Below are 14,505 nucleotides of genomic sequence, written 5' to 3' on the forward strand. Positions count from 1 at the left end.
AAGAACTCCTACAACTCAACACCAAAGAGACAACTAACCCAATTTAAAAATGGGCAGGTGATTTGCATACCACTTCTCCAAAGAAGATACATGAATGGCCAATAAGCACATGGAAAGATGCTCAACCTCATTAATCATCAGAGAAATGCAAATCAAATCACAGTGGGATGCCACTTGACACCGACTAGGATGGCTATAACAAAAAAAGACAGACAATAACAAGTGTTGGCAAGAATGTATAGATATGGGAAGCCCCATCCATTGCTGGTGAGAATGTAGAATGGTACAGCCATGCTGGAAAACAGTGGCAGTTTCTTGAAAGAGTAAAGAGTTATCATATTACCCAGCAATCCTCCCTCTAGGTATAAATAGAAGAAATAAAATATACATGCATACAAAACTATGTGCATGAATATTCAGAGCAGTATTATTCATACTCGTTAAGAAGTGGAAATAATCCAAATGTCCATACAAAAACAAGACTCATATATATGCTGGCTACAAGAGACCCACTTCAGACCTAGGGACACATTCAGACTGAAAGTGAGGGGATGGAAAAAGATATTCCATGTAAATGGAAATCAAAAGAAAGCTGGAGTAGCAATTCTCATATCAGACAAAACAGACTTTAAAACAAAGACTATTACAAGAGACAAAGAGGGACACTACATAATGATCAAGGGATCGATCCAAGAAGAAGATATAACAATTGTAAATATTTATGCACCCAACAAAGAAGCAGCTCAATACATAAGGCAAATACTAACAGCCATAAAAGGGGAAGTCGACAGTAACACAATCACAGTAGGGGACTTTAACACCCCACTTTCACCAATGGACAGATCATCCAAAATGAAAATAAATAAAAAACACAAGCTTTAAATGATACATTAAACAAGATGGACTTAATTGATATTTATAGGAATTCCATCCAAAAGCAACAGAATACACATTCTTCTCAAGTGCTCATGGAACATTCTCCAGGATAGATCATATCTTCGGTCACAAATCAAGCCTTGGTAAATTTAGGAAAATTGAAATTGTATCAAGTATCTTTTCCGACCACAACGCTATGAGACTAGATATCAATTACAGGAAAAACTCTGTAAGAAATACAAACACAAGGAGGCTAAACAACACACTACTTAATAACTAAGAGATCACTGAAGAAATCAAAAAGGAAATCAGAAATACCTAGAAACAAATGACAATGAACACACAACAACCCAAAAGCTATGGGATGCAGCAAAAGCAGTTCTAAGAGGGAAGTTTATAGCTATACAAGCCTACCTTAAGAAATAAGAAATACCTCAAATAAACAACCTAACCTTACACCTAAAACAATCAGAGAAAGAAGAACAAAACCCCCCCCCAAAGTTAGCAGAAGGAAAGAAATCATAAAGATCAGACAGAAATAAATGAAAAAGAAATGAAGGAAACGATAGCAAAGATCAATAAAACTAAAAGCTGGTTCTTTGAGAAGATAAACAAAATTGATAAAACATTAGCCAGACTCATCAAGAAAAAAAGGGAGAAGACTCAAATCAACAGAATTAGAAATGAAAAAGGAGAAGTAACAACTGACACTGCAGAAATACAAAGGATCATGAGAGATTACTACAAGCAACTACCTGCCAATAAAATGGACAACCTGGAAGAAATGGACAAATTCTTAGAAATGCACAACCTTCTGAGAATGAACCAGGAAGAAATAAAAAATATAAACAGACAATAACAAGCACTGAAATTGAAACTGTGATTAAAAATCTTCCAACAAACAAAAGCCCAGGACCAGATGGCTTCACAGGGGAATTCTATCAAACATTTAGAGAAGAGCTAACACCTATCCTTCTCAAACTCTTCCAAAATATATCAGAGGGAGGAACTCTCCCAAACTCATTCTACGAGGCCACCATCACTCTGATACCAAAACCAGACAAAGATGTCACAAAGAAAGAAAACTACAGACCAATATCACTGATGAACATAGATGCAAAACTCCTCAACAAAGTACTAGCAAACAGAATCCAACAGCACATTAAAAGGATCATACACCATGATCAAGTAGGGTTTATCCCAGGAATGCAAGGATTCTTCAATATATGCAAATCAATAAACGTGATACATCATTTACACAAATTGAAGGAGAAAAACCATATGATCATCTCAATCGATGCAGAGTAAGCTTTTGACAAAATTCAACAACCATTTATGATAAAAACCCTCCACAAAGCAGGCATAGAGGGAACTTTCCCCAATATAATAAAGGCCATATATGAAAAACACACAGCCAACATCGTCCTCAATGGTGAAAAACTGAAACCATTTCCACGAAGATCAGGAAGAAGACAAGGTTGCCCACTCTCACCACTATTATTCAACATAGTTTTAGCCACAGCAATCAGAGAAGAAAAAGAAATAAAAGAAATCCAAATAGGAAAAGAAGAAGTAAAGCTGTCACTGTTTGCAGATGACATGATACTATATATAGAGAATCCTAAAGATGCTACCAGAAAACTACTAGAGCTAATCAATGAATTTGGTAAAGTAGCAGGATACAAAATTAATGCACAGAAATCTCTTGCATTCCTATACATGATGAAAAATCTGAAAGTGAAATTAAGAAAGCACTCTCATTTACCATTGCAACAAAAAGAATAAAATATCTAGGAATAAACCTACCTAAGGAGACAAAAGACCTGTATGCAGAAAACTATAAGACACTGATGCAAGAAATTAAAGATGATACAAATAGATGGAGAGATATACCATGTTCTTGGATTGGAAGAATCAACACTGTGGAAATGACTCTTCTACCCAAAGCAATCTACAGATTCAATGCAATCCCTATCAAACTACCACTGGCATTTTTCACAGAACTAGAACAAAAAATTTCACAATTTGTATGGAAACACAGAAGACCCCGAATAGCCAAAGCAGTCTTGAGAAAGAAAAACAGAGCTGGAGGAATCAGGCTCCCGGACTTCAGACTATACTATAAAGCTACAGTAATCAAGACAGTATGGTACTGGAACAAAAACAGAAATATAGATCAATGGAACAGGACAGAAAGCCCAGAGATAAACCCACACACATATGGTCACCTTCTCTTTGATAAAGGAGGCAAGAATATACAGTGGAGAAAAGACAGACTCTTCAATACGTGGTGCTGGGAAAACTGGACAGCAACATGTAGAAGAATGAAATTAGAATACTCCCTAACACCATACACAAAAATAAACTCGAAATGGATTAAAGACCTAAATGTAAGGCCAGACACCATCAAACTCTTAGAAGAAAACATAAGAAGAACACTCTATGACATAAATCACAGCAAGATCCTTTTTGACCCACCTCCTAGAGAAATGGAAATAAAAACAAAAATAAACAAATGGGACCTAATGAAACTTCAAAGCTTTTGCACAGCAAGGGAAACCATAAACAAGTTGAAAAGACAACCCTCAGAATGGGAGATAATATTTGCAAATGAAGCAACTGACAAAGGATTAATCTCCAAAACATAAAAGCAGCTCATGCAGCTCAATATCAAAAAAACAAACAACCCAATCGAAAAGTGGGCAGAAGACCTAAACAGACATTTCTCCAAAGAAGATATACAGATTGCCAACAAACACATGAAAGAATGCTCAACGTCACTAATCATTAGAGAAATGCAAATCAAAACCACAATGAGGTATCACCTCACACCAGTCAGAATGGCCATCATCAAAAAATCTAGAAACAATAAATGCTGGAGAGGATGTGGAGAAAAGGGAACCCTCTTGCACTGTTTGTGGGAATGTAAATGGATACAGCCACTATGGAGAACAGTATGGAGGTTCCTTAAAGAACTAAAAATAGAACTACCATATGACCCAGCAATCCAACTACTGGGCATATACCCTGAGAAAACCATAATTCAAAAAGTCATGTACCAAAATGTTCATTGCAGCTCTATTTACAATAGCCAGGACATGGAAGCAACCTAAGTGTCCATCAACAGACGAATGGATAAAGGAGATGTGGCACATATATACAATGGAATATTACTCAGCCATAAAAAGGAACAAAACTGAGTTATTTGTAGTGAGATGGATGGACCTAGAGACTGTCATACAGAGTGAAGTAAGTCAGAAAGAGAAAAAAAAGAAAATGGTCAGAAGAACCTAGGGGCAAGACGGGAATAAAGACACAGACCTACTAGAGCATGGACTTGAGGATACGGGGAGGGGGAAGGGTAAGCTGGGACGAAGTGAGAGAGTGGCATGGACATATGTACACTACCAAACGTAAAACAGATAGCTAGTGGGAAGCAGCTGCATAGCACAGGGAGATCAGCTCAGTGCTTTGTGACCACCTAGAGGGGTGGGATAGGGATGGTGGGAGGGAGGGAGACGCAAGAGGGAAGAGATATGGGGACATATGTATAACTGATTCACTTTGTTATAAAGCAGAAACTGACACACCATTGTAAAGCAATTATACTCTAACAAACATGTTAAAAAATTAAAAAAAAATCCAAATGCCCATCAACTGATGAATGGGTAAAATAATACGTGGTGTATTCTTACAATAAAATAGTGTTAAGCATTATAAAGGAATAACGTTCTGATGCATGCTACAAGATGGATGAACCTTGAAAATATTATCCTAAGTGTAAGAAACCTGACATAAAAGGCCACATGTTGATCACATGTGTGATTCCATTTAGATGAAATATCCGGAATAGGCCAATTTATAGGAAGATGATACTCATGCATGGGTTCCCAGTGCAAAGGTGACAGGGTGCTCACCCCGCCACGGATACCCCGTATTTGCCTCTCCCTTTATCCCCCACGTACGTCCTGGGCCTCTCAGTGGAACACAGGCTGAGACCCCAAGGTGGCCCTGGGTCTGAAGGTCGCTAAGCCCTACTGCAGGGGAAGGGAGACACAAGCCTTCCCCAGTGGCTCCATGCTGGAGCCGAGATGCCAGGTGAGGACAGAGGCAAATCTAGGCGTCCCGCACTGCCCTCAGACAGTCAAGTGGCCAAGTGGCTGCGGTTTACCAGGGGCCAACACTTCCCTCTGGGCGACAGCTGCAGGGCAGGATGCATCTAAAAATCACCTGGGAAATCTTGTCGAAGGCAGACTCTGAGTCTGAGGCGGCTCCTGGCTTCTGGGAACGCTTCCACGTGACTGTGATGTGCAGCCGTGGTCAAGAACCCTGTGTCAGACCCTGGTGCCCGGAAATGAGCACAGCGCTCAGGGGGAGAAAGGGCCAGAACTAAGGGCAGGAAGAGCTGAGATAAAAAATTATTTTGCTGCAAAATAAGTTCCAAATTCTTCTTTCTTGGTTGGATTTTTAAAAGCAAGGCGAGTAGCTATGTGTCCCTTTGTTTAATCATGATTAAATAGGAAGGTGAACCAAGCAATTTCTCAAGCCTCCATCCAGTTCTCCAATCCTATGCTACTTAGTCCCTATGGGGCAGGGGGTGAAGCTGGGGAAGGAGTGGAAGTCTTTTCGGAAAGCACCAATGAGTTTTTCTGACGTGACTGTGAGGTAGAGTGAAGAGTTACGGTGAGTTTTTTTCCTAGGATATAAATACTGCATATTCAAGCAGCTCCCCTCTCTCCTCGCCCCCACCACACGCTTGTTTTGCTTAAGTGGAATTTGCTTCACAATTCCTCCAGGACACAAAGCTGCTCTGAAGCCCCCCGAGGAGGGAGACAGGTGACTGCAGAGGCGTAAGACACCTCCTGGGGGCGGGGCTGGGAGTCAGGTGCTGGGGGACGAGCTTGTCTTCCTGGACAGCGCATTTATCACGGTGCTTTATGGACGTGATCATGGACATTTTTCTTAGCCACTGTCGCATTTCAACTTGAGTGACTCACAGAGGGCCATAGTTCTCAGGGAGGATAAAAACAGACAGGTATACTGAAGCCTGAGACCGGGGTGAGGGAGCGCTGGAGGCCGCGGCTGGCCAGCGACTCTGCATTCATCCTCTCTGGCTTGGTGGACTGTGTGGCCACTGGCATCTATTAATTTCGGAACAGGGCTAAGAGCTCCACACCCAGGGCATCGGTAGGCTGGATGCAGGGACCCGGCCTGAGATCCCAGCTGAAAAGGGCTGCTTTTGGCTCGGGCTCCTTGGGGAAGAGCCCCCTGGACATTTCATCACAAGTCCCTGCCACCCTGGACCATGCGTTCCCTTTCCCTTTGCCATGTTCTTCCCTGTAAAGTGATACCTGCCCTGTGGCCACAGAAGGAGAAATGTAGGCAAATGTTATGAGTTGTAATCCGCGTAATCAAAGAAGCCATTCAAGTTTCCTTTGGAGACAGCTGTGCGAAGCTATGGCTGCCTGACGAGCTCACGCACGTGGCATCACCTGGCTGCACTGCGTCTCAGCAGCCACGGGAGCTGAAGTCTTTTTGTGATGACCCTCTGGTCCCACGAAGGTCTCCTCGAGTCAGGTCAACAAAACGACTGCTCACCTCTACACTGAGGGAGCACACGTGACACCTGTGTGTTTCCTTCAGTGGCAAACACCTTGACAGGCACACAGTATCCGTTAAACCTCACTCACTTCACCCCCAGACACAGCAGACACACACCAGGCTTCTGGATGAAGCAGTTAGGTAGCATTTTGTTTTTAACCAGCGAGGTCACTCCACGTGGCTACCAAGGCTGGCAGCTACCGAAAGTCAGGCCACGTGCAGAGCCAGAGACACCGGGTGTGGCGGTTTGCCCCGCAGCCCTTCCCTCTCACCACTCACCTTCCAAAGAAATGCCACCCGAGGTGCTGTGACTTGGCGGTGGGAGAAGTTAGGATCCAGCTGAAATAATATGGAGGATTCAACTCCGTCTCAACACTAACAAAGGTGGCACAACACTATGGTGCCTCTTTCCAAAAGTTAGTATTTCAAATGGCAGTTTGGGGAGGAAATCCTCTCTTTGACCCTTCAGCAAAATCTGCTACGATAGCAAACAGGAGGAGGATATGGAACGCAGTGTTCTGGATCTAATCCCAAACATTTAAATCACAGCATTAAGTAACATCTTCTGTGATACCAGAAAATACCAGGCTTTCTTTCCTTCTCTACAATACCTTTCCATCATCCAACTGTGTTTTGCAATTACAAAAGCAAAAGGTACAGATGCCCTTGTAATTATCTGCTGGGAATAAGTCTGAAACAATTAGGGAGGAAGGGAAAGACACCCATCAGCTGCCCCGTAAGAGGCCAGCAAGTCTGTGGGCGTCTCCACTTCACTGGCAACTCTGTCTGCAGCCAGGTGGAATGAACAGCAGAAGTGGTTCTCCACATGAATCGAAAGACTCGGAGGGAATGCATTCTCTTGGCTGCCAAGGAAGGGGCTGTCTGGATGAGGCGAAAAGCACCCCTGGCACGCTAAGACTGGAGGACTGAGCAGGGGGAACGGGCACTGAGCTGATCTCTCCCATCACTGGACAGGAAGAGCAACCTACCACCCCTTCCAGACCTGGACCACACGCCGCGCCCTGACTGGCCGTAACCTCCCGCTGCCTCCGCATCAATCCGAATACTCCTCACCCTTCAAGGTCCAGCTCACGTCTTACCTCCTCCATGAAGACATGTTTCCTCCTAAACTTGCACCTACAACAGTCAGTTGTTCTTTAACTGCTTTAGGCGTGTAGCACTCACTCCTCCTAGACTGTGAGCTCCTGGTGGGCAGAGGCCATGCCTTACATCCCGAATCCCCTCAGAGCAATCGGCATGGAGCTAGATGCTCGATACGGGATGAGACATGCTGTGGAAGGACAGATTAACAGGAGAAAGGGATACCATGAAGGCAAGAAAACCTTCTCATGCTACAAAAACTCATGGGAGACCACAGGAGTAAAACGCTCTCCCCTTCCTCTTCCACCTCCAAAACGGATGGTTTTGTACTGTGTCAGCAAAACCAGTGGGTGGCACACGTTGTCACTCCGATTGCTTTCACAGTGAGGCTGCGAGGAAGCTCCACGGGTGGATCAGAGGTGACAGAGGTGAGCAGGGGCCTCTGCCTGAAGCATGATCTACGGTTAAGCGTGTCAGACTCAAAGACTTCTAGCCTTTCCTTGACGTTCTCCAAGAAAAGAGGGTCATGCCCTCTGCAAGCCATTTGTCCTACTATTAAACAATTCATTCTGTTAGAAAGTTCTTGGCGAAACAGGGGGCTCCTTGTATACTGAGACGGGTCCCCAAGCTTCCATCTACCTTAGACTATCTCATATTCAGAGGGTCCCAATGTTCACGCCTCCCATTGGACAGGCCCAGCATTAGCACCCATTATATGTTACACAAAAAGATGAGCGCCTGGGTTTCTCTGCTTACCTCCAGACCTCTGCACTGTACAGCACAGGTATGCTTGTGAGGACCTGTGATCCCTAAGTTTCCTGCACAGGGACCCTCCACAGTTTAACATGGGACATCTCAGCTCTACTCTGTTTTGACGTACTTTAGACAATTCTTAGACTGACCTTTTCAATTGCTTGGAGAGTTCTGAAAACTCCAGAATGCTCTTTTGAGGCGACCAGGTACATCAGGATTTCACAAAAACAAAGCTAGAAATGTCTGATATAGACATGTCCTACCCTGATAATTACCCCAGAAGGATGCAGCTTCTCGCTCATATCTGGATGAGGAATAAATATGTTATTAAATGCTTATGTGCCTGTGCTGAGGACTTCAGATGCATTACCTCATTTATCACAACAGTCTATGAAATAAGTATGATCATTCTACTAAATAATGAGGGAACCCAGGCTCAGAGAGATTAATTTACTCGCCTGTGGTCACCCAGCCTAGGAGTCTGGGAGCTGACACTGAAATCTAGGCCTGACTCTGAAGCCCAAGGCCCAACCACCAGGTTCTGATGGCTCCAGTCCAGGCCGCGCTTCTGCAGTCTGGTCTTTTATTTACAAGCTGGAGAGGGCAGGGAGCAGCTCCACACCAGGCCTCCAGCCTGGGCCCAGCCCACAGGACCCCACCTGTCCCCTCACTCCTCCGAGACACCTGTTTGGAAGAAGAGTGAAGAAACGCTTCACTGACGTAAGCAGTTAAGATGTTTGCCAACCACCACCCGGCAGAGCAGGGCAGGGTGATTCTAGTCCAGCCCGAGCACAGCCAGCTGGTGACCCTGGGCAGCTCACTTCCTTCTTGGGGCCTCCCTGGTGAAGGTGCATGTTAAATCAGGAAGCACCCACACCTACACGTACAGCTAAAGTGAGCTCAGGCCACAACACACTTTCTGCCGCAAACTGCCACCTTCTATTTTCCATCTGAAGTTATTTCGTTAAACAAACAAGATGTTGGCCACAGCCCATTAAATTGCTTTCCTGACCCCCTAGTGGGTTGCGATGCAGTTTTGAGAGACACTGGACTCAAGATGGGGGATTAAAGAAACCTTTCCGGGAGCCCAGCAGATAGAAGAACCAGGAGTCGGAGTGGGGCCCGGCTGCCAGTAGAACACGGTTTGAAAACCAGTGGCTCGACAGCTCCCTAGCGTCCTTGTCAAGTTCTTAAGTAGAACAAACTATGCCTGGTCTGAACCCTGTGCTTGGACCGTCACTGAAAGGCCATCCAATCAGCCAGGCTACAATACTTGAAACTCAAGATTGAACCACTGTGCCTGCAGCCTGAGCCCCTTCCGCTCAATCAAAAGGCTGATGTGGACGCTGCAGGGCAGGAAGAAGGAGCACAGAGCCTTCGCCTAAGAAGGGCAAGCGCGGCCCACCTCGTTAATCGTGGAGTTGTTAGCCAGTTGTGTTCAGACCCCAAGGTCCAAAAATGAGATGGAGCCCCAGGACACTCCTTGTCTGTTCTAAGAAGAGAGATGTGGTTGAAAGACAGTAAGAGCAGCCTTCTACCTCCAGCTGGAGCAGATCATTCTCAGCAATGCTTGAACCTGCTGGGTTTTGAGAAGCTGCATGGGTGCTGCAGATTAGTGACAGTTCTTTGCACCTTCCAGGTCAAATGCAAATTCCTAATTCCATCAGCAACTTCCTTCCCAGGTGCAACATCTGGGAGCCGTTGATGGTTAAGTTGTTTCTGGGTAACTGACCACTGCATATGGATGTTTCCTTAGCTGCAGTGGGAAAGTGCCAGGTGGAGATGGCAGGAGGGGGGCTGGGCTGCCTCTCCTCCTCCCCATTTCTGGCTCCTTCCTCCTTCTGACACTTAGAGGACCTTCTTCAGACAGGTGGGTCCCTGTGGAAAATACCACAGGCTCTGGGTTGCTACAGTGCCCTGTTCAGCTCCAGTTCCTGGCAGAAGATGTCTGGCTTACGTGATTTCACGGGGGCTAGTTGGGCGCTATCTGCACCCCGCCCCTATTTCAGGCCAGTGCCCAGCAGAGGGATCCATGGTCTTGGCACAGCTTAACAGACACTGGGGTGGCTCGGCGGCCTATCCACAATGCACATCAGATCGTGATAGCGGTCTTTTAGCTCAAAGAAATGACATTTTCCGTCATATATCTGATTCTATATTAAAAGGTAAAGGGGTCCATTGACAGATGAATAGATAAACAAAATGCGGTCTCTACATATAAGGGAATATTATTCAGCCTTAGAAAAGGAAGTTCTGACACATGCTACAACACGGATGAATTTTAAAGACATTATGAGAAGTGAAATAGGCCACGCACTAAAAGACGAGTACTGCATGATTCCACTTACACGAATCATCAGTGTAGAGTCATCAAAATCATAGAGACAGAAAGTAGAACGCTGGCTGCCAATGGAGGCAATGGTGAGTAGTGCTTAATGGGCACAGTTTCCGCTTTGCAAGATGAAGGAGTTCTGTGGATGAACAGTGGTGATGCTTGTACAAGTATGAATGGACTTGGTACCACTGAACTGTACACTTAAAAATGATCAAGATGGTAAATGTTAGTGTATTTTGCCACAATAAAGAACAAACAAGCAAAAGGTAAAGAGGACAAGGTAGGACTTGGGCACAGGAGAAATCCCCTTGGCAACTCCAGCCAGCCTGACACCCAGACCAATGCCAAGTTGAAATCTGAAAAGCTGTCCAGGAGGATGTTACCGTTGACACCCATATTTCTCAGCCCAAACTGAAATTCTTTTGTCTGTCAGCACCCTGCTTGAGCCCTCAGTGTTGGGGAACATTTCTGGAGGCTCTGTCTTGGGGGACAGCACATAAGAGGGTTCCCTGGGGAGCCAGGCTCCAGGGGCCGCGGTACCTGGACGGGTAGCCAGCTGCGCTGATCCGAATGGTCTCCAACACCCCGCACGCTCGGAGCTGCTGCACTGCTCTCTTCGGGTCAAAGCTGAAAAACACAAGACAAGCAGTGAGTGCCACATGGCAAAGGAGTGGAACAGGGGAGGGGGAGAGCCCACCCCCTCCTGCACAGGCACGCTGGAGCTCAAGGTCAGGGGCCAAGCACAGACTAAAGAACAGTGACTGGCAGCACATGAGCCATCTCAGCATCTTCAGTTCTGTGCATTCTTATTCGCACCTGGGATACTCCTCTTCTCTGCCCCCCACATTCTGTCCACCCACCAAGGCTCATTCCTGCTTCCTCTGCAGAGCCTTCCCTCATTATTTCCATACACAGGGGCATCTGTCTTAATTCAACGGCCAAATCATATACACTCGGCACCACAAGCATTACTTGGCTCCAGAGTTAAAAGGGGGAGTGTCTCAGGCCACGCAGACCTGGGTTTCAATCATGACGTGATCACTTATAGCTGCATGTGTGATTTGGGGCAAGTCACATAAACTTGCACGGCAGTATCTTCATCTGTCAAGTGGGGATCATAGAAGTATCCCTTTTAGAGGGTTAGTGTGAAGACGAAATGTCATGGCCCATGAGAGCAGTGAGAACAGCGCCTGGCAGAACATAAGGGCACACGTATTGTTAGCTACTATCATGACAGCTGCCCAGTTAAGAATCACATAGATGAAGAACTTTATCTTCCCGTCTTTAGAGATATGAGCCATGACTTCAACAACTCACCCACCCTAAAATGCTACATCTAGCACTGAACACCCAGTTTTTATTCTGGGTATATGTGTATGTGTATGTCTGGGTATACGTGTATGTCCTACACATATACTGAGTGGGACACTGGAATAAAAAGTCAGACGTGGTCTGGATTTTCTAAGAGCATCCGCACTTGAAGAGGAGAGAAGTGTACAGAAGAAGTAAACCACACGGCAGTATGTGATAAAGGTGGTAAACATGCTGAAAGAAACTGGAGGGAAAGATGTTGAGGTTGGCTGGGGTAATCAGGGAGTCTTCGTGGAGAAAGAATTAAGCTGAACTAGAACTAATCATTTATATTTGGGATGAGGAATAAGTGTTTCCATTTCTTTCTGGCTGTTCTGAAGCCTGGCTACAAGCCGAGGGCCTCTTGCTCCTCGCACTCTGGGAGGAGGGAGGGCAGGGGTGAGGCCCTCCAGACTCAGTCCGGGATCCTGCGGATTGTACTGGCTTCAGCGCACGCCTGGCCGGGCAGTCGGGCAGCCTACTTGCCCTGTTGGGTAAATGCAGATGGCAGCTTCTTTACTCCTAGGACCCGGGAGGGTTCAGCAGGCAACCTCTCACCACATTTGTCTGCCACGCTCCCGGAGGGCCCCAGATGCTCTTCTCCCAGCAGCTGGACCCACTCAGGATTCTGGAATTCTGCAGGAAGGACCTGGCCTGGGGTCGACCGCCCTCGATTCACATCTCTCTATGGGACACACCCTCTCTGTCCTCCCATCTCTACGACCTGCTCGGCCCCTGGTCACGTTGCTCTCTTATGCTGAGTTGCATGTGGGCCAGGGGCCCAGGAGTCCACTGAGGCAGATGGTGCCCTGCAGTGGCCTGGGCTCAGCGGGCACTTGGTGGTGGGGAAACAGCAGGCATTTTCCAAGTGACTGAAGACCGCGAGCTGACCTTCCCCGGGCACTCTCTTGGTTCCAATGCGCAGGGCTCGGCGTCCCAGGAGATGCCCTCGTCCTCCTCCAGGCCTGGGCTCACTCTGACTTCCTCCCGCCTCCCCCTGCCTGCCCCAGTCCTCCCTTCTTTGGACACCCGGCTCGTCCATACAGTCTTCCTGATGACTCCAGCCCCAGGGTGCACATGGCACTTTGAGCGTGTAAGGCACAACTGAGCGCTGAACTCTGCAGAGTCCTGAACACCAACAGTTACTTCAGAGGAGTTAATTTCATCTTTTTTAGGCAGAGAAGAAGCTCCTTAGTGGAAGGGTCTTACAGGACGAAAGGAAACACTCGTGCCGAGACTAGACCGTAGGCTGAACCTCTTACTATGCCACCTACTTTGTAATTTTGCTGAGGCCGCCCCAGGATTCGGCTCAGTTCTGGGATCCGAGGAGGACCTTCATACGGGTGGTGGTGATCAGTTTCGTAAGAAGCTGTACGTCCGAGGGACATAAAGGCTGCCTGTGACCTCGAGAGATCCAAGGCGGCCTTTGGGAGGCAGGCTCTGCCATTTATAGGTTCTGCTCCTCTCGCCTCTCAAGTGGTCAGCTGGGCCCTGAGTCAGGAATGCAACGTGGACGTGCTTGTCCTTGGGAAAGGTTTTCTGCTCACAGCAGCCCCTCCCTCGAGGCACCCTGCAGCCGGGATCTCAACTGGCCATCGGCTTCTTCCCTTTGCTTGGCACAACTACGGGGTCAAGTTCAACCTGCTGCACATGGTGGGGACGGGCAGCATGCTTGGCGAGCATCTGTGACCTCTAGTCCTTTGTGAGCTGTGGGTCTAGCTGGGGTCCCTACTTCCTCCAGGACCTCCTGCTGCTTCCTGGCTGGAAAAATGAGCTAACTGTCACTGAGAGGCCCTTCCCTCCTTCAAAGGACTATTACTCTTCCCCAGCTCCCCCATCTCCTCCTGCTCTGGACCCCGGTATCATGTCTGTGAAAACTGGGCATGCCAGCTCTGGGCCAGGTCCTGTCTGATGGCTGGGGAGCGGCTTGGGAATGTGACCCCCGCTCCCATGCAGTGCTGTGGAAGCTCTTTGGGGGAAACGTCTTCTCTTGGGGCCCACACACCGAGTTGGTCCCACGGAAGGCATGCGGCAAATAATTTTTGAACTCAGCTTTAACATTCTTCCCTGCTTCTTGATGACCTCAGCGAAATCCCGTCCTTCTTCACACATCCTCTTCCCCGTGGTGGGGGAAACGAGCAAGGCTGAAGGGGAACTTGGACTGGCCTTAGCTCTGCCACCAGCAGCTAATGTCACCTTGGGCAAAACACTCTCTCTGGACCTCGTCTTCCTCACTCATTCAATGAGAGCTGAGAATATCTGCCCAACTCTAATCTACTGGTTTGTTGTAATGATCGAGTGACGTAAAAGAGAGGAAGCTGTTAGAAAAAACCCGAGAAGACAGTATACCAAGAAGATACTGCCATGACCCTCCCCTGTCCTCACCCCCCAGGGGACACGTAAAGCCTGCCAGCCTTCTGTACCTTAATCTTATCTCCCTGATAGTAAAGAAAACTCACTGTTAAACTCGCTCAGTCTGCCTCCCTGCA

The 14,505-nt window shown here is 46.9% G+C and overlaps 1 protein-coding gene across 2 annotated transcripts in view; it reads right to left on the bottom strand.

The window, feature by feature from the left end:
• MYO5B (myosin VB) overlaps positions 1–14,505 on the bottom strand; it is a 382,270-nt gene that overhangs the window by 70,217 nt on the left and 297,548 nt on the right. For both annotated transcript variants that reach the window (XM_060029032.1, XM_060029033.1), the window contains exon 17: positions 11,207–11,293. In XM_060029032.1, coding sequence (XP_059885015.1) covers positions 11,207–11,293 — 87 coding nt within the window. The remainder of the gene's footprint in view (positions 1–11,206; positions 11,294–14,505) is intronic.

The sequence above is a fragment of the Delphinus delphis genome, chromosome 13, assembly GCF_949987515.2.
Source record: "Delphinus delphis chromosome 13, mDelDel1.2, whole genome shotgun sequence".
Lineage (NCBI taxonomy): Eukaryota > Metazoa > Chordata > Mammalia > Artiodactyla > Delphinidae > Delphinus > Delphinus delphis.